We start from the raw sequence: 22,526 nt of genomic DNA on the forward strand, positions 1-22,526 counted from the left end.
CTGAGCCCTCCAAGGGGGAGGCCGCTGTGGCCTCCCCGGCCCTGGGAGGGCCCCGCAATGTCGGGGGTGTCAGAGAGAGAGGCCTCTGAAGGGGGGGCAGAGCCGGCCAGGAGGGGGCGGCCGTCGCAGCTCAGGGAGATCCCAGAGCTGCCCAAGATGCTGACGCTGGGCAGGACCCGGCCACCTTCCGGCGGGGGTGGGGGCCGCTACCTGCTCTCCCTCCTCCACCAGGAGCTTCCAGATAACAGACAAAGGGAGAGCTGGTCGGAGGGCGGGGCTCCCCTTCTGGGGCCCCAGAGGCTCCCCGGGGGGCTGGGAGGCAGCCCTGGAGCCCAGAGGTTTCAGGGACCAAAAGAACAGAAGGAAAAGGTGGGGGACGGAGCCCTTGCTCACAGCTGCCTGTCTCTTTGTCCTTCCAGGAGAATCGGCGACCTTGGGAGACTCACCATGGAGAAGTTCTTGGGCGCTGTCCTTCTCACCGTAAGTGCAAAAAAAATGGGGGGTCCCAGCCCCGCCTCTGCCCACCCCCATCATCAATTAACCCGTGAGGTCATTGGCAAGGCGGCCGGGGTCTGCCCAAGACCCCCAAGCTGGATGGGAGGCAGCAGCCACTCAGGCCCACCCACCCCTGAGGGGGCCCCCAGACCGTGCCCAGCGGGTGGTCTGCCAAAGGCTGCTTGGGGGCTTCTGGGAGGGCGCACCCTGCTGAGGTGCCCCAGGGCAATGCAGGCTTCTCCACTAAGGGCCTCCACACTTAGTGCCCAGAGTCCGGGCCTCTGGGCCAAGCGGGATGAGTCACTCGTGTGAATGAAGGAAGGAACAAACACATGAACAAATGAATGAATGAATGAACCAATGAACAAACAGATGAATGAACGAACAAACAAATGAAGAAGTATATTAAGGGCTATCACACAGTCTGGACATGAACAGAAGCAGATGCGGCCCCTGCCCTTGAGGAACTCACAATCCAATGGGGGGACACGGGACATACCCACCAAGTGTAGGGGAGCGTGGCTAGGACCGATTCAGGAAGGGGCCCGGAAGCGGCCACCTCCCTGTTACCTCTGGAAAGTTCAGAACTGAGCCCAGCAGGACAGATACTTTGGGGCCCGCCCCCAGGCTGAAGCCCAGTGAAGGCCGCCTCTTCTTTAGAGCTGCTCCCTCAGGATGCTTCTCAAGCTTACGCTGGTGACAGTGACGTTTGGATCCCAAGGCAAGACTTTCCATTGGCTCCTCTGACCTTCTCAGACTCAGCCCCTCCTTTCCATCCGTCCCTCCGTCCATCCCTCTGTCCGTCCGTCCTCCGTCCAGCAGCAGAACTGGCTCGGTGCCGAACAGTGGAGTTACCCAAAAAGGGCCAAGGCCACCAGGTCCTCAAGGAGCTCCCCAGCCACTGGGGAGAGACAAGGGGCAACCAGAGGGGAGGTCCTGGGGGAGGGGGAGGGACTCAGAGTCTTGAAGGGAGCCACGAGACGATTGGGGGGAGAGGGGCTGGGGAGGGGGTGGCGAGGGAGGAGGGGAGCACAGTGGGAGGAAGGGGAGGGCCAGGGGAGGAGGACTGGACAAAGGATTTTGTTGATGGGCGCCGACCTGCAGGAAGGTCCAGTTGGCCACTAACTAGAGGATGAGCCAAACCCACCGGCAGCTCCAGCATCGGGCCAGGTGTGAAAGGAAGGGGCCGCATGGGGCTTGGGCTGGGTTTGTTCTGAAGGGACCATTTCATGAGAAAGATGGCTGTCCTTTGACCGTGGTGGGAAAGGTGGGCAGAGAGGGTCTGGATTAAGGCCCCAGGAGGAGCCCCCGACCCTGGTCCTAGAACCACATGAGCCTGGCCCAGAAGGAACCTGGGAACCCAGCCGAGAACCACATGGCCCCAGAAGGAAGGGGCTGGTCTAGTCTCCAGAGGGGCCCCTGAGCCTGGCCCCAGAACCACAGAAACCTGGCCCTGAAGGACGGGGCTAGCCTGGCCCCGCATACCTTGCTCCTCACCCCAGGGTGTTTCTCGGGAAAGCTTCTCCCGGGCTTTCTGAGCCTTTTTGTTCCCAGACTCCCCTCTGCCCATCCGGCTGCATTCAGGGAATAGGATTTTCCAGAGCGGGTGCTGAGGTCATTTGACCCGCTCCAGGCCCTCGCAGCCCTGCTCTTCCCACGCCCGCTGGCCAGCTGGATGATTTAGTGCCCGCAGCAGTTGTCCTGGCCTGGGCAGAGCAGCCTGGCCTAGTGTGGGCTTGGGCCGCTGGCCAGCGGGGCAAGACTTCCCACGGAGTCTCTTTGGGCACCCGTGTCCAAGTACCACAGTGTGGGCAGGGGAGACTCCAGGCTCTTACCCAAACGGACATGGGAAAACAGGGCGCAGACCACTCTGCACTGAGCCGTGCTGGGCTTACCCAAGGAAGCAGGCTCAGCCCAACCACGATCAGGGCCTAGATGGTCCGGCAGGCCCCTAGGGAAAATTCTCCAAAAGGGAATGGGAAAGTGTGGAGGGCAACTGAAAGCAGCTCACCTACGGGCCAGCCTCCCCACAGGGGGCGAGGCTCCCCATAAAGTGGTGAAGCTCCCCATAAAGGGGTGAGGCTCCCCACCAGGAGATGAGGCTCCCCACAAGGAGGTGAGGCTCCCCATAAAGGGGTGAGGCTCCCCACCAGGAGATGAGGCTCCCTGTAAGGCCCTGTTTCTCAACTACTGTTTCCCAGGGGGGTCTCTGAGGAGTTTTCAGCAAGGCAGACCGTGCACTTTTGACCCCCAAGATTTAGGCCCCTCATCTGGGAGTTAAATGAGTTCTCCGACCTGCTCCAGGCAAGTCTGATTTGCTCTAAACATTGCTAAGAACTGAGATAATTCCACGGCTCCCTGAGCACCACAAAGGACTTTGGGGGTCTGGGGGGGTCGCCTTCCTGCTGCTCCCGGCATCTTGGATTCAGCTTCTGTTCCTTGCCCTTGGGGACACCCAGCCTGGAACTCGAGCCCGGGGACCTCAGGCTTGTGGGACGTGACCCGGGCTAAGGTAGTGTCTGTGCCCAGTGGGCGAGTTGGGGGCGTCCCCCTCCCTGGTCCATGCCATCGGCGTTGTCGCAGTGGGAGTTCATTTATGAATTTTAGCCACCTTGGACCAAACGTTTTCCACGAGTCTGTTTGGTTGACGAGATCACATTGGTCTGATGTTCTTCTGTCACATCCTTCTGGGGCTTGAACAGACACAGGGACAACTTGGGGGGGGGGTTGTCACAGAGGCAGAGGCAGAGTGGGAGGCGGCAGAATTCCCACCCCTGAGGCTCTCCCAGACTGGAGCCCGCCCCAGAAGGGCCCCTCCCCACCCCCACTCTCTGGAGGAAGGTCCACCACCTTCCCAAGGGGCCTGAAGTGAACTCCCCGAGGCTCCCCTGGGTCCGGTGCCCACCCTTCCAGCTCTGGGATTCTGGGAGCCTGATGGTCTCCACGTCCAGGAAAATGCGGTTCTGAGACTGGGACCAGGATCCTTGAGGCAGAATCCCCAGTGCCCGGGGGACTCCCTGCCAGCCCTAGGCTCCCAGGCCCCAGGATTGGACGGACCTTGGGCACTGACCAGCTCTGGCTCTGCCCTCGTCACACGCTGGGAACCCGCCAAGCGATGGCTCCCGCGTCCCCTGCACGGCAGCCAGGCAGTGGCTTGGCGGTCATAGGCGTGATATCATTGGCTGGAGCTCTGGGGAATGACATCATGCGTATGGCTGCTAAACTGCCACATGGGACACTGCAGAGGGGCCCCCCGGGCAGGCCACGGAGCAGCGTCTGTCCCCACCCCCAGCCATGGGATCAGGGGCAGCCACGGGGAGCTGGGCCAACCTTGTCTTTGTCCCTCCCTGGAAACGGCCCTTGTGCTTTAAAGGAGCCTTTAGCAAAGCAGACTAAAGGGAGAACATCCCAGGAAAGCCAGAAAGAAACAGCTGCCTGTCCTATCGGGGGGTGGCTATCCAGCTGGAAAGGCCAGAGGGGCCAGAAGAAGCCCCTTCTCCAGGAAGAGGAGCAGAGGCTCCCAGTGACCCAGGGGGCTCTCAGCAGGGGTCCAGAAGACCGTCACGCCCACTCAGGCCTGTTTCCTCAAGGGGAGAAAGGGCCTATGCTGCAGGGGAGATGCTTTTCCCACCGGGGTCGCTTGCATCTGTTCCTTCCTAAAGCCGGCTGGAGGCCAGGGAGGGGTGGCCAGCATGGCCACAGTCCCTTAGAGATCATGCTCATTTGCCCTGTAAAGTGCTATCATCGCACTCAACTACCACTAATGGATCCTGGTTCCTGGGCCTAATCAGAGAAACGCTAGTAAATCTTCCCTCTGTTCTGTGGCCTCCAGGATCCCACGCCACTCTCATATGGACACAGTTTGAGCACAACAGGCTCCCGAGACTTCATTCTCGAGGTTTACACCTCGCTCCACAACCTCTGCACTACCTCGGTATCGCTCCCCAGGGCCAAGTTCCAGGGGAAAAAGGGAGGTCAAGTCCCTCCTTCTCTGGGCTTATGTAGGGTCCACAGGCACAAGCCAATCGATGATGATCACACCCAGAACTTGACGCGATGTCAGAGTAACTAGGATCCCCGCTGCAGCTGGAGGTCCCACCCACGAAGGAAGTCCCTATGTACTCATCCCCAGTCACATCCAGGGACCTCGAGACCATTACTTACATCCCAATTGCGCTTGCCTGACCTTTCTCATGGACCCTTACAACCTTCCACAGCTGACCCCGTTATCTCCTCGTCCCCTCCCCCGCAGCTTCCTCTGATCCCCAGGATGAAAGACAAAGTCCTTTGGGACGTCGCAGACCTTCACAACCTCAGCTGTCCCTCAGCTCCTTGCATAGCAAGCACTATCCCTCGGGCCACCCAGCCTGACCAGCCTTCCTCTTCCTCACTATTCCATCCCCTGCCTTTATTTTCCCCTGGGGGCGGGGGGGCAGGGACACCTCCACTGAGCTGTCCCAAGGGCAAGACTGTCATAGACCAAGCAGCCCCCTCCCGGCCGGGCAAGAGTGGGGGCGACAGCGGGTTACCCCTCCACAGGTTACCCCTCCGTGGGTTACCCCTCCTTGGGCGACCATGTGCCCTCTGCCAGGGTAGACCAGCGGCTTCTGTCCCAGGACAGGGCTCCTTCCTTGGCTAGGGACGCCTTAGAGATCCTGGAGGGAAGGCGGGGAGTCTCCTAGGCCCGTTCTGCTCCCACCCTCCGCCAACTACCGCCCTCCCCTTGTATCCAGGTGCTGTCCACCGGCCTGGCCTCCTCTCTCAATGACTCCGAGCCCACCCTAGAGCCTGAGGTCATCACAGATGTCTCGCCGGAGCGTCAGAAGATCGTGGATGCTCAGTTCAAGTGCTTCGAGCAAATGAACAGCAAGCCCCCCTACCAAAAGACAGGTAACCTTGGGAGGCAAATGGGCCAAGGGTCTGGGCCAGGGCCTGTCACTCCTCCATCTGGCCTCCCTCCCACCCCACCCCCCACGTTCTCAGAGATCAGGCCTGGAACATCTGGCTGAGCTCCCAGGATATCCTTCCCTTGCCCCAGATCCCCCCCACCAAGATTCAGAAGCCAGAAGCCTCCTTCCAGCCCCCCACGGCTCCTGGGACATAGTGGCTACAATCCTTTGCCCATTGTGCCTTTGGGCAGGGTGGGGGTGGGGGGTTGGGGCAGGTCCAGGAGGCACTGGGGACAGGGGGTGTGTCCAGGCTTCCTCCGCCCAAGTCCTTCTGCTCCTTAGCCCAAAGGACACAAGGAGGGCAGCCTTGCAAAGAGGAGTCCAGTCAGGAGGAAACAGGAGGACATGTCTCCTCTCTTGTCCAGGAAGCTGTGGTTGGACCCTTGCACAAAGCACATGTTCCAGGCAGACCCATGGGTTGGGGCAGCATCTTTCCTTATTTGTAACTCCAAGTTATCTCCCTTTGTTTTTCTTTTTTCACTCATCTTTTACTGATATATTTTTGTTTCCAATTACATGTAGAGATGGTTTTCAACATGCATCTTATTAGGATTTTGAGTTCCAGATTTTCCCCTTCCCTACAATCTCCTTTTGTTTTTCAACATAATTCAGCTTGACAGCTTCTTGCAAATCTGAATCAAGCCTGGCATTTTTTTTTTGGGGGGGGGGAAGGAATCACAAAGAGAGAGACAGACAGATGGGCAGATGGAAAGCCATCCAGGGTCACCAAACTCCCCTCCATCTTCAGTTCCCTCCTGGGTAAAAGGGGGTGATGGGGCCTGGAGTATCTCCCTGCCAGGGTCACTTAGCAGAGATCTTGACTGCACCAACAGAAAGAACACGGCTCCTCTGGGGCAGAGGCTTGTGGGACAGGGAGCCCCCTGCAAATCTGGGAAGGGTTGTCATGAGCCTTGCTCTTCCTGGTCCCAAATTGTAGAACTGGAAAAATGAAGAGACATCACCCAGAAGAAGAAGTCCCCTCAAGAAGAGGTCCCCTGTGTCATAGTGGGGTCTCTTGGGGGTATTTAGAGCTGAAATAGAGGCTACTGGATCCGTGCCCATTCATCCTCAAAGCCATCCTGACCTCAAGCCTGAATTCCCAGAGGAAGGGGCAGGTCAGAGTGGAAGGAGCCATGGCTATCCCCATGGTTGGGCCTCCAGGGAACTTGGGCCCCAGTGCATCCCTGGGTACAATAAGGAGCTGCTGGAAGTCTGCTGGAGACACGGTGTCTCCAGATAAACATGACTCCATCCTACCATTTAGCCACTGCATTTGTCTTCCTTGAGGGCAGCAGGATTTCTGGAGGGGCCGGGACCAACCTTGCTCTTTTTCCCCTGCTAGGTCTGTTTTGTAACCGCACATGGGATGGATGGCTCTGCTGGGACGACACACCTGCTGGGAAGGTCTCTGTGCAGAACTGTCCCGACTACTTCCCCGACTTTGATCCAACAGGTAAAGGAAGGTAAAGGAAGCAGACTTAGGCTAGAGACCTGGGCAGGCGTCCCCCAGAGGAGAGCTATCCCCATACTGAAGGAGATAATTCAGGGGGCTCCTGCCACTGGAGCAGAGAGTGGGGACACTAGGCAAGCACCTTATGGAGAAGACACTGATTTCGGTCGGGTTCAGATAGGTGCCATGAGTTCCCTGCCAAGTCTGGGCTGAGGAGATTCAGATGGTCTGGGGAGTGATTGAGACACAGAAGGGGGAAAGCTGCTGGGCCTTCTGTCCCCCAGAACACCCCAGGGTGCCAGCAGAAGCATGGGATGCTGTGACCTTCCCTTGCTGAAAGACAAGGAGCTGGTGGCTGCTTGCTTTGGTTTCCCCTCTGAAAGCCATCCCGATAGCACGGGGGCTGCCCCCTCCCCAAGCTCGCTCTGTGCCCTTTCCATCATCTGTGAGTGGGCACAGCTGCTTCCCCATCCCAGACACTGCTTGAGCCTGCATCTCGTTGTCACGGCAACCTCACCCCGGCCTCCTGTCAGCGCCTCGGCCTGGAGAACCGGCTTCCCTTTTCTGAGAGGGCAGATGTTGGTCTGACAGGGCAGGGTCCGAGCAGGTGGCTGGCCTTTCTGACGGTCTCGAAGGCAGGGTCCCCACGATGACCCCCAGGGAACCCCAAGTCCAACCAGCAGCACTGAGTGGCAGTTTTTGCTCTGAGTTTCATTCCAGAGTTCTTTCCAGGAAGAAGGGGAATGATTACAGGTTCAGAGAAGGGAGAGGCCAGGGGAACAAGCTCTTACATCCTCGGGATCCCTGTCTTTGTCCCGAGAAGGGGCAGTCCCAAAGAAGGTCCCAACCAGGGTGCTGCTGTCCCTGGTGCTGACCCCCAGTCTCTGGTTCAGGAGCACAGGATGGTGTCTCCCCGGTCCAGTGGGAAGCAGCGTGTGTTCCAAACGCCCTTGGAGCGGACCAGCTTCCTCCTCCTGGGTTCCTGGTACTTACAGTTCCTATTGGGTTCCATTTTTGCAGAACAGGCCTCCAAGTACTGCGATGAGCATGGGAACTGGTTCCAGCATCCCGAGAGTAACCGGACATGGTCCAACTACACCCTGTGCAACTCCTTCACGTCAGAGAAGCTGAAGGTGAGCTCAGCTCCAGCCCCTAACAGGTGGAAAGGTGGGACTTGAGCCCTCAGTGGGAAGGATGGGCAGTGACCAAGGGGCCGGAGGGACTGAGCCTCCCAGGGCTCTAAGGAAGCTCCCGGGCCACTGCCTGCCCTCCAGCTGAGGGTCAGAAGAGACGGAAGTCCCCTCCCCCTGCCCACTAAGCCAGATCTGCCTTAGAGATGCCCAAAGCGGTGGAGGGAAGCACCAAATTCCTGGACTGCACAGCCCTCTCCCCCTCCCTCCACAACCTCTCCTGGGAAGCCTGAGCCACGCGCATCAGCAAGTTTGCCCGGGAGAGGAACAAGCCCACGTGAGCCCTGGGAACAGCAGAGGGGCTCCTGGCCTTCTGAGATCTGGGAAGAGTGGGGGACATACTTTGCCTATGGAGAGAAAAATTGGTGGGGGTCATTCCCGGCATCCAAGCCCCTTGGCGGCTCCTGGGGACGGCAGCAGGACTTCAGTCCCGTCCTACCCAGTATCCCAAGCCCTGAGTCTGGCCTGGAAACACTGTGGGCTTTCTGGGCTGTCCAGAGTTGGGGGAAGGAGGAGGGAGTTTTGTTTTTATTCAGAAGAAATCCTTGGCTGAGGTAGTGGAGGTCCTGAGTGCCTCCCGGCCCGGACTGCACAGGGGTCTGGGCTGCGGGGTCCAGAGCCCACAGTCTCCCGGCACATGGTCTGTGGTCCTCCTCTGAATAGAGCCGTGTCGGGCCAGTCTGCTCTGGCTGGATGCTTGTCACCTACTGAGTAACCTGCCACAAGCGACCGGGCGCCTTGGTCGAGTGCACCACCTTCCCCACAACGGGCTTCAGGCCACCTCGAATGGCAGCTCCCCACATGCCGGCCTGAGACTGCTGTGGTAGGAACCGACGGAACGAACCCAAGAGAGCCAGCCCCTTGGCAGGACACCTCCCCGTGCCTGCTTCCCCGGTGCCTCCTGGCAGGAGCGGCACCTCCCCGTGCCCGCTTCCCCGGTGCCTCCTGGCAGGAGCGGCACCTCCCCGTGCCCGCTTCCCTGGTGCCTCCTGGCAGGAGCATGAGGGATCAGCTGCCCACAAAGCCCAGCAAGGACTCTCCTCACAGGAGCCCTTTAAAGAAATCCGGATGCGAAGAAGGCTAAGACTCGCCACAGATTTAGCACGTTCCATGTAGCAACAATGGGTCGCCCAAGAGATCTTTGACCACGGGCCCCACGGGCAGGGTCTTCCTGGGAGAACTGGGCGTTCTCGGGCCAGAAGAGGTGGAAAGCTGCTGCAGCCGCCGCTGGGGGAGGGACAGGAGGGCGGGATCCCCTCAGGGTGGGAAAGTGCAAGAAGCCTCACATTTGGTGGCTCCCTTGGCAGGAACGAGGGGGCTGCGGCCCCGCTGCAGAGGGGACAGAAGCCAGGGCACCCTTGGCGAGCCCCCCAAACCAAGCTCCCCCCTCCCCTGCTTGGGCCTTCCATGCCAAAGCGAGCGTACACAGGGTCTGATGCCCCGTGGGCTGGAGGACGGGGTTTGGAATAAAGGAATTAAAGAAGCCATGGGCCGGGGCTGACTCGGAAGCCTGGTGTTTGTAACGTCACAAAAGGAGGCTTCTGAGGAGATCTGGACAGGTTGTGGGAGCCATCGAGGGCCGTCCGGGCTGAGCGGAGGGGGCCAAGGACTGAGGGGGGAACAGTCGGAGGAGGCACGGGCCTGACTCAGCCCTCACAGCTTAGAGCAAAAGTCAGGGCCGGCACCATCTCGGGGGGACGAGGGCGAATTGGGCAGCTCGTCTCTGAGCCCACCCCCGTCCAACCTGGACTCCTGGGAGGCAGCGCTGAAGTGAGATCCCAGCCATGAGAATCCCCAGCCACAGACACCGTCACGGCGATCACGGCCCGGGACCGGACACCTTCCCTCTAGTGGGGATGTTTTTAAACACGAGTCTATTGTCATCATGTTGTGAAAGAAAAGTCAGAACCAAAGGGGAAACGAGAAGGAAAAAGCCTGTGCCAAAGGTGAAGATGCCGCATTCTGACCCCCATTCGGCCTCCGTACGTCGGGGAGGGGGGGGCTTTTTCCATCCCAAGCCTGCTGGAATCTCTCGGGTCACTTCTTGCTGAGAAGAGCTCAGCCTCCTAGTGCTTCTGGGGAGAGCCGTGGACAGTGACTGTGGACACACGCCCTGGGGGTTCGGCCGCTTCTTGGGGCTGCTTGGGATTCAGGCGCAGCGGCTGTAGGCCTGAGGTCTCGGGGAGGAGCAGCGGCCACTCCTCGACGGCTTCCACCAAGAATGATGAGAGAAATGCATCATTAGAGGAAACATACTATTCACTCGGACACTTGTTACCTTCAGACAAAGCAATGATTCCGTGGCAGCGGATCCCCCCCAAGAGCCATTCCCCGAGTGGCGACTGGCCACGTGTCCCTGAGCAGGGCCGGAGCCCCGTCCTCTGGCCCCCTGACCGGCCTGTGCAGAGCTGTGACTCCGGGCACCGGAACCCCCAGCGTGAGGGCGACAGCGGTTGTGCCGGCCAGGCACAACTCCCCGGGAGGAGCCGATTACGGAGGAGAGGGAGGGCTGAGGGGGGGAGCCGGGTCCTGAGGGGGGGAGCTGGGTCCTGAGGGGGGAAGGGCCTTAATCCTTTTTAGAAAGATGAGCTTCCTCCCAGGACGTTGGGGTCCGGTCTGTGCTGAGCCAGCGCCGGCCTTAAGGGAGCCTCGGAAGCCAAAGGCAGACCGGGGAGCCCCAGGAGGGCGGGCCTCCTTCTCCTCCCCCCGTGAGGTGCTGGTATAAGGCCAGCTGGGCCAGGCGCAGCTCCCCCAGCAGCTATGACCCCAGAGACTGCCATGGAGGGGGCCCCGGGGAGGAAAGAACAAGCTGGTCCTAAGCCTGGGAGGCCCAGGTGCAGGAAGAAATGGACAGGCCCTGGGGAGGAGGGAGGCTCACTGAGGAGCACCCACCTCACCCAGCCCTCGCCCTCCCATTCAGGGCTCTGCCCAGGGCCCAGCGGCCCGTGCCCGCCGCCAAGGCTCCCCCGGGGCCACCACCAGGGCCGTGGGCGTGCTCCAAGCATGTCCCGCCCGCACAATAACGCACCAGTCTCGGGTGTGCGAACCTCAGAGGGGCGTCCCGGGCCAGGGCTGGGGTCGGGGTCGGCCCCGAAGGGCAAGGCCTGGCTGGGGCGGGCGGGGCGGGCAGACCTTGGCCACGGCTCCCTTCTCTTGCAGGTGGCGTACATCCTCTACTACATGGCGCTGGTGGGCCACGCCCTGTCCATCACCTCCCTCCTCGGCTCCCTTGGGATCTTGTTCTATTTCAAGTGAGTGCTTTCCAGGGTTGGGGGCACAGGGTGGGGGGGGCGCGTGCAGGGCCGCCTGCCCTTCCCCCCTCTGTCTCATCGCTTCCCCTTGGTGTGACCACAAGGGCAGGGAGGACCCTGGCACAGGGGGGATCCGTGGGGTTTGCCCTGATGCCCATAAAGTCTGAGGGGACAATTGGGGGGGGCTGTCAGCTGCCATCTCCAGCGATGCTGTGGGGGAGGGGTTAGGTCTGTCCTGCCTGACCCCAAAGGGCAGAATCTGGTGGGGGGGAAGCAGATTTAGGCTCAGGGTGGGAAGAAACACCCCAGTCAGGGTGAAACACGCCAGTGGTGAGAGCTGTGCCCATGGGAGGGGTTGGGGGGGGTCAATCAAAAGCTCCCTGAGGGTAGGGGAGACCTGTAGCTCCGGGGCCTTGAGGGAGCACTTGGTCAACCCAGGGTGTGCTGGAATTGTCTGAGCTGGGGGAGGGCAGGCAGCTTGGGGGGGGGGGCCTGAGCTGGGAGCTGCCCAAGTCCTTTCCAAGGAATCCTGGGAAAAGGATTTGCCACAGACTTGGGAGAATCCTGTCACTCTGTGTGAGCCCCCAAGTTTTTAGCTAACTGGGGCCACCGTGGATTTCCTGATTCCGGATCTTAGTGAATGTGAAATGCTGGACAGCCCTGGGGCTGCACGTGGCGTGGTAGTCCGCCCGAGGCCAGCTGGGTTTCAGGTGCCTCCGCCCCCCTCCCTGAGAGTGCCAGGCATGGGGGCAAGAGAGCGAGGGAAGCATCCCCAGCCTCGGCGGCTGGAAGCATTACCCCCTCCCCGCCACTGGCCACGGAGTGAAGCCATTCTCACTTATCAAGAGCTCTGGGTCCCACCGAAGCCACCAGGGAGGCAGCTCTGCGAGCTTCCGGGCCAAATAAATGCACAAAGAGGCATAACTGGCGGAGAGGCATAACTTAGCTTGGGAAAGCCAGAAGCTCATAAAGCAGACGACCCGGGGGCTTCTTGCTCAACCTGCAGTGAAAGTGTTTTCTATAATCGGCCAGTCTGGAGTAAAGGGCACAAGGAAGGGATCCGCTAGGGACTCTGCCAACGGGGCTGATGGGTCACCTGTGCACTGCAGCAATCATAGATCACTGTGGCTTTCCCACACTTCCTATTAAAAACCTGTCCCTGGAGTCTATTCCTGGGCTTTTATGATGGTTGTGAGAGGGGGTGCAGAAGTGGGCTCTTTGCCCACCAGAGCTGGGGAATCCCATTCAGGATTCAGGAGCAAAGGAGGGAAGGGGCTTCTCTGAAAGCCTGTCACTGGGAAGGGCTCCTCTTGTATGTAAAGGAGGAATGGGGTGTGGAGTGCCTGGGACAGCGAGGGAAAGGGCTTGGCTGTTTCTCCCATACCTCGGGATGAGTGGGAACAAGTCACACACTCACTCAGGTCACCCAGCCTACCCACTGGCAACTGGAAACTTCAGAGCCTCCCCTGGGGGAGAGATGGAGCCTCTGGGGGAGAAATGGAGCCTCTAGGGGAGAGATGGACCTCCTGGAGGAGAGATGGAGCCTCTGGGAGAGAGATGGAGCCTCTGGGGGAGAGATAGAGCCTCTGGGGGAGAGATAGAGCCTCTGGGGGAGATATGGACCCCCTCGGGGAGATATGGACCCCCTGGGGGAGAGATGGAGCCTCTAGAGGAGAGATGGAGCCTCTGGGGGGGGAGAATGGAGCCTCTGAGATGAGCCTCTGGGGAGAGATGAGCCTCTGGGGGAGAATGACCCTGGGAGATATGGACCCCCTTGGGGAGAGATGGAGCCTCTGGGGGAGAGATGGAACCTCTGGGGGAACCTCTAGAGAAGAGATGGAGCCTCTAGAGGAGAGATGGACCCCCTGGAGGAGAGATGGAGCCTCTGGGGGAGAAATGGAGCCTCTGAGGAGGGACAGTGCTCCAACCACACTTCTTTCCATCCCAGTCTCTATGACCCCAAAGGGCAGAGGAGACAAGGAACTTTTCAGCCTCAAGGATGTAGGAAAATGCCTCTCCCACCCACCCTCCAACCCTGGGGACACAGAATCCAGTGGGCTTCCCCAGGTGACATGGCGGCCAGAACAGTGCAGTTCAAGCCTAGACTTTGGGGAAGCAGCCCCGCGCTCCACAAGAGATCAAGGCCAGAGGGGAAGCGTGGTGAGGGGACCCAAAAGCAAGTCTTGCAGGCAAGGCTGAAGGCGGAAGGGACTGATTGCTCAGGGATACACGACAGCCACCTTCGGGCTCCCGGGAGGACCAGGTCTGAGACCTTCTGGCAAATTCCCAGAGAGGGGACATGGAAGCCGAGAGGAAAATTTGGGCTTTACCCAAGCAAAAACTCCAAACGAGGCACAATCCTGGGGCGGGCTTCCTTGGAAGCTTGGAACCATTTGGAACCACTGGGTTCTTCGGGAGGAAGAAGAATTCTTAAGTCATTTGTTAGGATAATAAGGGGGTCCCAACTCCTTCCCTTTGCAGTCCTGGGGCCCCTGAGTCTGGGACCTGTTCTTGTTGGTCAACATCAGAAGCGCGTCTTACAAGCGCTTAGAAAGGAAGAGATCTGTCTGTCTAAATAAATATAGAAATATGAAGTGAAAAATCCTTTTAAGTGGAGAGGTCTGAGATGCTTGAGGAAGCTTTCCAGACTCCTACCTGGGAGGACGATGCCGTTAGAACTGAAAGGGACCTCCGAGGCTGTCTGGTCCGACTGCCGGCACAGGCGGCACCGCAAGAAGCCTCATCGGGACTCCTCCTCGGGACCGGCCCCAGACTCTCGGCTCCACTCACCTTCCAAAGGATCTGCGCTAGGCTGGAAAAAAATGGTGGAGACACTTCCCTCCTCCACAGCCGGGAAAGTTTTCAGTCACAGGACTCATTTCCATTCTTAAAAGTGATGGGGGAAAAAAGTGATGGAGCTTCGGTTCAGGGCGGCTGCATCCTGATCATCCCCTGGAAACTGAGCCCTGGTAGGGTTGCGATGGGGATGGCTCAGGGCGGGCGGCCTCTGACGGGGTCTCCCCGGCTGTGTCTCTCACCGTCACCTCCCAGCCCACATTCCATCTCTGCCGGAGTGATCTCTGAGGCGACTGGGGTCAGGGAGAGAGTCTCGGCAGCACTGACTTGCCACCCTTGGGGAAAGCCCTTTTGTCCGTCCCAGACTAGGAGACTTCAAGGAGGAGGGGCCGGGGTGAGCCCCAGCTCTACCTTCTCTGGAATCCCTGGGTTTGTCCGGGGCTGGATGCGGCTGGGACCGGTGGCCCCTCAAAGCTTGCTTATGGCTGCCGTGGGAGGTTTGCTGGTCTATCGATTATGCGATGGGAGAGAAGCGGGGCAAGACCCGCCCTTGGCAGGAGGCGAATTTAGGGTTAGGGTTAGGGCCCGGACCAGACTCCGGGTGAGATAAGGGGAGGGGGCGGGTGAGCCCCAGGGACTGCCCCGTTAGGGGAGATTCCCAGCGCCCCCGGCTGCGTGCATCCCCCAGGGCAGAGCCACGGAAGGTCCCCTCGCTGCCCCGCGGCCCCGCGCAATGAAGGTTCCGATTGAGCCTAAGTCTCCGGTTCTGTCACTCAGAGACGGGGACGCCAGTCCCAGGCCGCGGCTCCCAAAGGGAGAAGGCGCATCTCGTGCGAGGCGTCTCGGGAGTCGCAGCGGAGTCGTCCAAAGTCGGGGCCTTGGGACCCGGCCAGCCACAGCTCCCAGCTTCCAGGAGGGGCGCCCTCAGAGCCCCTGCTGACGTCCTTCGGGAAGGGGAAAGCCAAAAACAAGCAAAGGGAAAATCTCCCAGGAGCCCGACCCGAAGTCATTTGGGGACAGGGTCAGATTGGGCCCTGGGGAGGCCAAAAGGAGGGTCCAGATTTGAGTGGGAGAAAGGTTTTTGAAAGAAATGGTAAAAAAATAATTTTACTTAAAAATATAAAATAAAATAATTTACATTTAAAATTAATTTTTAAATAATATAAATTCATTTTAAATACAACCTACATTTTAAATACCATAAGATTAAATTTAAAAACATTAAATAAAAATAATAACAAAAAATCCCTAAAAAATAATAAAATAAAAAATATAATACTTTAAATAAACTAATTAAATAAAAAAAAACCAATTTTAAATCATTTCACAAAGATTTCCACTCATGAAATTACTTAAATAAAAAATCATACACAAAAAACACACACTCACTCACACAGACACAGACTGTATGTGAACACAGGGCTCTGCATCAGGGGGCAACTAAAACCGGGCTCAGGGACGATTCGATGAGAGTGAAAGGGGAGGAGTTCAAAGCCCCCCGCGGCCCAGTGTATATGGAGCTGAGTGGATTTGAACGGGGCCTGAGACGGGAGAAGGTGCCGGTGACGTGGACGAGGCCCTGGCCGACAAGGCGGCCGTTGGTCCGTGTTTGTGTCTCGCTTAGACGGAAGGAGACCGGCACTTGACGCCTTCTCTGTCTGGAGGAGAAGGAAAAGGGTTCTCTGGGGGCGGGTCAGGCCTCCCACCGGCCCCGCCCCCACGTGTCCTTGGGGCACTGGTTGCTCCCGCAGAGATCCAGAATAGGCCCCAGCCCCGGCCCCCTTGGGGAGGCCTCCCTTTGTTCCCTTTCCTCCGCTTCTCTTCTGGCTCCCGAGTCACTGTAATTATCCCAGCTCTGTAGGAGGGAGCAGCGGTGCTCCCAGCCTAGGAGACAGCACTGATTCCTTCTGTAATTAAAGCTTCTTAGTTTTCAAAACACATGCACAGATGATTCTGCACCATCAGCCCTTGCAAAACCTCGGGGTCGCCCCCTCTCCCCCCCTCCCAGATAGCCCGTCGTCCAATAAGCCCCAGGTGTGCACACAGATTTTCACAGTGATCGCGCTGCACAAGAAAAATCAAATCAAACCAGAACGAAAATGAAGAAAACAAAAGGCCGGCAAAGGACAGCAGGGAGAGCGAGGACACGTGGTGTCTCACCGGCCCCCAGCTCTCCCGGGTGCGGGCGGCTCCCTCCGTGGGACGGCCCCGAAGCACCTCCTTGCCGAGAGGAGCCGCATCCGTCAGAACTGATCTCCCTATAACCTTATTGTTGCCCCGCACAGCCATCTCCTGGCTCCGCTCCCTTCCCCCAGCATCAGTCCCTGTCGGTCTCCCCAGGCCTCTCTGAAACCCTCCTGCCGGTTGTTTCTTGCAGAACAATAATGTTCCACAACACTCATGGGCCATCACTTATCAGCCCCCCCCCCCCCCCCACGCTCTCAGCTGAACCAGCGCATCAGAGCCCTGGATTCTGGGCCGCCCTCTGGGGCTCCCACGGCCCCGCCCCCGCTGCCCCCCAGAAATGGGTGTGAGCTCTGGGGCCCCGAGCTAGCGGGTGGCACAAGCCTTGTCCTCAGGGAGTCGTGGCCGCCTGGCCCCAGGCATCCCCAGGACGTTCCATGGCTCTTGACCCCCGTTTCTGTGACAGCGCCACAAGGAGCTCACCAAGCCTCCCTTTGGGCCGGGAGCCAGGGCACCGAGGCACTGAGGCTCAGGCTGGCGGGGGGCTGTAAGCTGCAGCCGGGAGTCCGACCTTCCCTTAGAACTGGCTGAGGCCAAACGAGTATCGGCCCAAACGAGGGAGGAATTGAGAGCCGGGAGAGCCATTAGCTGCTCCAAGTGCCCATTTCCCAAAGGAGAACAATGAGCTTCAGAGACCCCAGGCCACTTGGCAACTGAGTTCCTGGCTTCCAGGGGCAGCTCTCCTGCTCTGAAGTGAAATGGAAAAAAGAAATTGCCTCTTTGCAGCCAGGAACCGTCTCAGAGAACCGGGAGCAGAGCAGGGGCTGCCCAGGGGTTCTGGGGGGAGAAAAGACAAAGACCTGAGCCTGCCTTAGTACACCCATGCAAGCAGGTCAGGCTGCCTGGACCCTGTCTCAGGAGGGCTTAGCTTTTCCCTGGGGACACGCTCGGCCCCCAACAAGCACAGATCGAGTACCTACCACGTGCTGAGGACTGGTCTGAACGCTGGGAATACAAAAAAAGTGGAGCTGGTCTCTGCTCATGTCGGGGAAAGGAAGTGACCCCGTTGCAAATCAGACCTCAGACCCTTCAGCTGGGTGAGTTTGCCTCAGTTCCCTCATCTGTCAAATGGGAATAGCACTAGCACAAGTTGCATCAGGATCGAGTGAGAGAATATCTGCAAAGCCCTGAGCACAGCACCTGGCACACGGTACGTGCTTGCAACGAGGTACACACATGATGCAAACGGGGTAACTTGGAAATGAGGCAGAGAAAGGCCTTGGCAATATTCAGGGAGAGCAGTGCCGGCAGCGGGGTTGGAGCTGGAAGTACCCACTGGCCTGGCCGGGCAGGGGCTGCCAGGCTGAATCCCCCAGCTGGCCCTGCCCAGCACCGGCCTATTTCAAGACGTTCTCCCCCAGGAGTTCTTTGTCTGGAGGAGCCGGCCTCCTGGGGGACTTCCAAGAGTCTTTCCCCCACTTGGGTCTTTACTTCACTACACAGAGCTCATCGGGCACTTTCTTCTAAGTTCTGACAAGAAAGGATTTCTGAAGACATTGTCAGCCTGCTGTGGGAGGCAGGACACGCGGAAGGGGAAGGATCCCTGCAAGGGCTGCTGGGACAAAAGCATGGCCCCACTGGCTCAGAACGTCTGCACAGAGGAAGCTCAAGAGGACCTGAGGTGGCCACAGAAAGGCGGGAGAGAGCACCCCCTGGGACAGAGGACTGGCTCCAATGGGACTGGATGGGAGCAGAAGGCGCCTTGGGCTCAAAGATGGTGGAGGCTTCATTGTCTTTGGCCCGGGTCTGAGAGTGGGACGGGGTGGGGAGTATTCTCTCTCCTCTTCTCTCTTCTTGCTTCTCTTCTCTGTTCTCTCTTCCCTTCTGCTGCTGCTTCTCCTGCCTATTCCATTCTCCAGGATCCTGACGGTGACTCCCTTTGTTGAGTTTCATACTAAGCCTTATTTAAGCTGTGGTTTTCTCCCAGTTTTATGAGACAAAACTGTTGGAATACACAGGAGCCGCCTGCCAGTGGCTGCTGGAGATCCAACCCAGACTGGATCTCCTCTTGCAAAGGGATGATACAAGGAGACTGATACGGTTGCTGTTCTCCAACCTCTCTCTGAGAGGCCATTGCCTTGTCTCACCTCCCTCCTCTCCCCTCATCTCCAACTTATCCCACTCCCAGTCCACAACCCCCTCCTTCAGATGCTGTGATCCACAGCTGGGGAGGCTCTTGGGGAACTGACCCGTCCCCTAACACAATGCCGCCGTTCTCCATCTAAGTTTGCGAGCGAGCCCAATTCTAACCCTCGGGTTGCCAGCCTGCTTGTCAAATCCCAAGTGTTGGCCAAGCTACTTTTTTTCAGCATCTTCCGGGGTCTGTTAAAACTGATTTGCATCATGGAGTTAACATTTTGCTGTCTGGTTGTATCTGACTCTTCATGACCTTGCAGGGGGTTTTCTTGGCAAAGATCCGGGAGTGGTTGGGTTGCCTCCTTCTCCAGCTCATTTTACAATTAATGTAGTTTGTGCTTATGTCCATTTTTATATCCATATCCATTTTTCTTCATCAAAACATTGTTTAGGACAGCTAAGGGGCGCAGTGGATAGCTCTATCCTGAACCAGCCCTGAAAATAGGAGGACATGAGTTCAAATCTAGCCTCAGTTCTTAAGACTTCCTGGCTCTGTGACCCTGGGCAAGTCGCTTAGCCCCAATTGCCTCAAGGGGAAAAAACCCCTTGTTGAAAGAGACTGGAATGGAGTTTGGGGGATGGGGAGCCACCCTTCCATTTTTATCCTTTCCCTGCTTCGTACTGATGTGGGGTTATGCTGACTTTTTCAGTCAGTCGGGGGTTGCCCCCACAAGTAACAAGTCCTTCTCATCTGTTAAACTAAAAGGACGCCCGATTTCCCAGGCAGCGCGTGCGCCCCGTTCTCTGCTCCTGCCTGCGGGGCATGTCCCGCCATCAGGGCTGACTTGTCACTGGCCCGTCGGGTTCTGAGCCTCTCGATCCTGCGCTGACACCCTCCCAGAAGCAAGAGGGGCCCCGGGCTGAGGCTCCCGGGAGTTTTTGGCACTGCCCCCAGTTCTCCCTGTGAGGCCGGGCTGCGGCCAATGAGCTTTCCCCATCCCGCCGGGCCGGGCCTCCCACTGCGCTGGAGGCTTCCCTGAGCCGAGCAGAGAGTGAGCCCCCCCGCCCCCCCCCCGCCGCCCCCAACTCCCCGCCCCCACACGGAGGCAGCAGCCTGGCACGCGGAGGCCCCAGACCCAACGAGATGAAGGCTGGGGGGACACAGTGGAAGGACCAGGCAACACTGGGGGCCTGGAGGAGGGGGCCTCCCTGCTCTGGAGCCCTTCAGGCGGAGGCTGGCGGCACTGGTGGGGGGAGGGGGGGAGCAGGGGGGGAGCAGGAGGTGCTCTGCGAGTCAGGATGTCTCTGACCCAGATCCCTTCCAATCCCACAACTCTATGCCCCCCACCCCGGCTGCCCCCCCTTCCCCTCCCGATGTTTTGAAAAGCCTGGGATTTGGACGAGGGGCTCCCGGTCCCGGAGAGCGGGCTGCGCTCACGGGGTCTGAGCGGCCCGAGGCCGGGATCCTGGAGGGAGGAAGGCTCCCAGGGACGCCCGGGGTGGGGGTGGGGGGCTGCCAGCTGGAGCCGGCCTGGAGCGCTCCAGAAAGGGCTCCCGGTGGCTCCCGAGCCGGTGACTCTACAAGAGGCAGCGCGGCCCTTCCTGCGAGCTGATGGGAGGGGGAGCAGCGCGGCCCCTCCCGTGATGGGGGGGAGAGGGGGAGACTTTGCGGCCCCTCCCGTGATGGGGGGGGAGGAGAGGGGAGCAGCTGCCCCTCCCGTGATGGGGGAGAGGGGAGACTTTGGTCGGCCCTCCCGTGATGGGGAGGAGAGGGGAGCAGCGGCCCCTCCCGTGATGGGTGGGAGGGGGAGCAGCGCGGCCCCTCCCGTGATGGGGGGGGGGAGAGGGGGAGCAGCGCGGCCCCTCCCGTGATGGGTGGGAGAGGGGGAGACTTTGCGGCCCCTCCCGTGATGGGGAGGAGAGGGGGAGCAGCGCGGCCCCTCCCGTGATGGGGGGGAGAGGGGGAGACTTTGCGGCCCCTCCCGTGATGGGGGGGGAGGAGAGGGGGAGCAGCGCGGCCCCTCCCGTGACCCGGTGGGAGGGGGAGCAGCGCGGCCCTCTGCGTGCTACATTGTAGACCCCGGAGGTAACAAAGCTGCCCCGCTGGTCCTGTTCCAACGCTCCCGCACGCTACTTCTCAGGGGGCCTCGCCGCACCAGGTCCGGAATGGGAGCCTGCGAAGTCACTCACCGGTTTGCCTCAGTTTGCTCATCTGTAAAATGAGAAGGCGGTGACAAAGAACCCCCTGCGATCCTTTGGGGGGAGGGGAGCTGGCTGAGAACCCGAGCCTGATGGACGGGGGCGGGGAGAGGCTCGCAAGGGGCATCCAGATGCTGGCGATTTGAGCCGGTCCGGCCGGGCTGGCTCCCAGGGTGAGGTCATGGGAGTGGGCTTCCCAGGGCGGCCAGCTGCCCGCCTTTGGCTCCAGGACCGAGGGGCCTGGCCAGGGCCCAGCGCGGGGCCGTCCCCTGCCTGGAACAATGAGGAAGAGCACACTGGAGCCCTCATTCCAGGCCGGGCTAAACCTGGCACTTAGTATCCCGTGGGATCCTGCCCCAACCCTGGGAGGCTGGGAGGGAGGGGGGCGTTTGCAGCCTCTCGGCCCCCCCCCTCCAGGGCTCCCCCTCCCCACCTCTCCTTGGGCACCATGGGAGCCGTAGCCCTCACCTGTGTCTCCCACTCCCATGCCCGGGGTTGCACTGACTCCCAAGTCTGGGCTGGGAAGGCTCCCAAGGGAGAAGTGCACCGACCTGGGCGCCCTGACTGGGGACAAGCCGGCCCCCAGTGCCCGGCAGATCTGCGCAGCAGGACACAAGCTTTTCCGTTCCCTTCTCACTGCCTCGGCCCCATGAAAATAATGGGGGAGGGGGGGAGGACAGGTGTCCTGGCCGAGGTTACAATGAGCAATCAGGTCCAAAGGACTCTCTCCCATGTGGGGAGCACACCTGGGTCCACAGGGCAGCCTTGCCCCTGACTACCTGTGCACAAGTGGGCCCGAGGGCCCGTCCTTCAAAGAAGAGGGGGCTCCTCCCAAGTCAGGAGCTGTGGACCTGTCCAGGTCCCCGGACCCCTTCTGTCCTAAGAGAAACTGCTCTTCCCCTGCAGAAGCAGGATGCGGCCTTCAGGCTTCCTCATTGCCTGGGCTTAGATCTTGGGCCCCTGGTGGGGGTGTCCGCCTCCCCTGCTTCCTGCTCCTGTCACACTTGCAATTGGGGCTGCCACAAGAAAGGAGGCAGGAGGAACTCAGCCAACTCCCTAAATGGGCGAGTCTAACAATGGAGGGCTCCTCTCAGAATCCCTCACCGGCCCGGCTCCGGTCCCACTGGGCGCCCCCTCCTGGCCCCAAACCCGCTGCCTCTGCCCCGGCTGGGCTGGAGGCCAGGTCCAGTCCGAGGCTGCCTGTGGCGGCCGGGCTTGGGGGCAAGGCTCCCAGGAGCTTCCGGAGCACTCCCAGCCTGGCTCCGGGGGTGGCAGAGCCCAGACTGAAGCAGGTGCTCCTCACTCTAGGAGAGCTGCATGACCAGAGTGGTTAGTTCTGGGTTTGGGATCAAGGTCTGAATCTGAACCCAGCCTCAGACCCTAATGCTACCAGCCAAGGGAACTGTCATAATCCCACGCAGACTCAGTTTCCCTATTTGTAAAGTTGACATCCTAACAGTGAGATGTCCTAGAAACTCTGGGGTGGCGCTGCTCCCTCCAAATGGCCCATCCAGAGGAGGAAGCGCCTCTGGTCTGTAGGCAGATGGACTCCTCCACTTGAGACTTCCCTCCCTGTGGTACCCGGCCCTCTTCCAGCCCAGCCTCTGAAGAGATGCTCAGGAGCAATTTGAAGATCAAATGGGGGGCTGAGGTTTTATCTGTGTATGTCCAGGTGTGGAAGCTCCCTCCATTGATGTAGTTCAGCCTTGGGAAGAGGTCCTGGGGCACTGACAGTGACTTCCTCAGGGTCCCTTAGTCAGAGGGTTCAGTTCAAGAACAACTTCCTATCTACTCCAAGTGCCACCATGTGGGGATCGAAGATGTGTGTCTTTGTGCGTGTGAGTGTGTGTGTGTGTGCATGTGTGTGCCTGTGTCA

The 22,526-nt window shown here is 59.5% G+C and overlaps 1 protein-coding gene across 1 annotated transcript in view; it reads left to right on the forward strand.

Moving 5' to 3' along the window:
* The first annotated feature begins 424 nt into the window (after positions 1 to 424).
* Positions 425 to 22,526, forward strand: part of CALCR (calcitonin receptor) — a 39,435-nt gene continuing 17,333 nt past the window's right edge. The window contains 5 exon segments of the mRNA XM_031951288.1: positions 425 to 480; positions 5,229 to 5,385; positions 6,787 to 6,897; positions 7,915 to 8,027; positions 11,244 to 11,335. Coding sequence (XP_031807148.1) covers positions 448 to 480; positions 5,229 to 5,385; positions 6,787 to 6,897; positions 7,915 to 8,027; positions 11,244 to 11,335 — 506 coding nt within the window. The 5' untranslated portion in view covers positions 425 to 447.

Source organism: Sarcophilus harrisii, chromosome 1, assembly GCF_902635505.1.
Source record: "Sarcophilus harrisii chromosome 1, mSarHar1.11, whole genome shotgun sequence".
NCBI classification, from domain to species: Eukaryota; Metazoa; Chordata; class Mammalia; order Dasyuromorphia; family Dasyuridae; genus Sarcophilus; species Sarcophilus harrisii.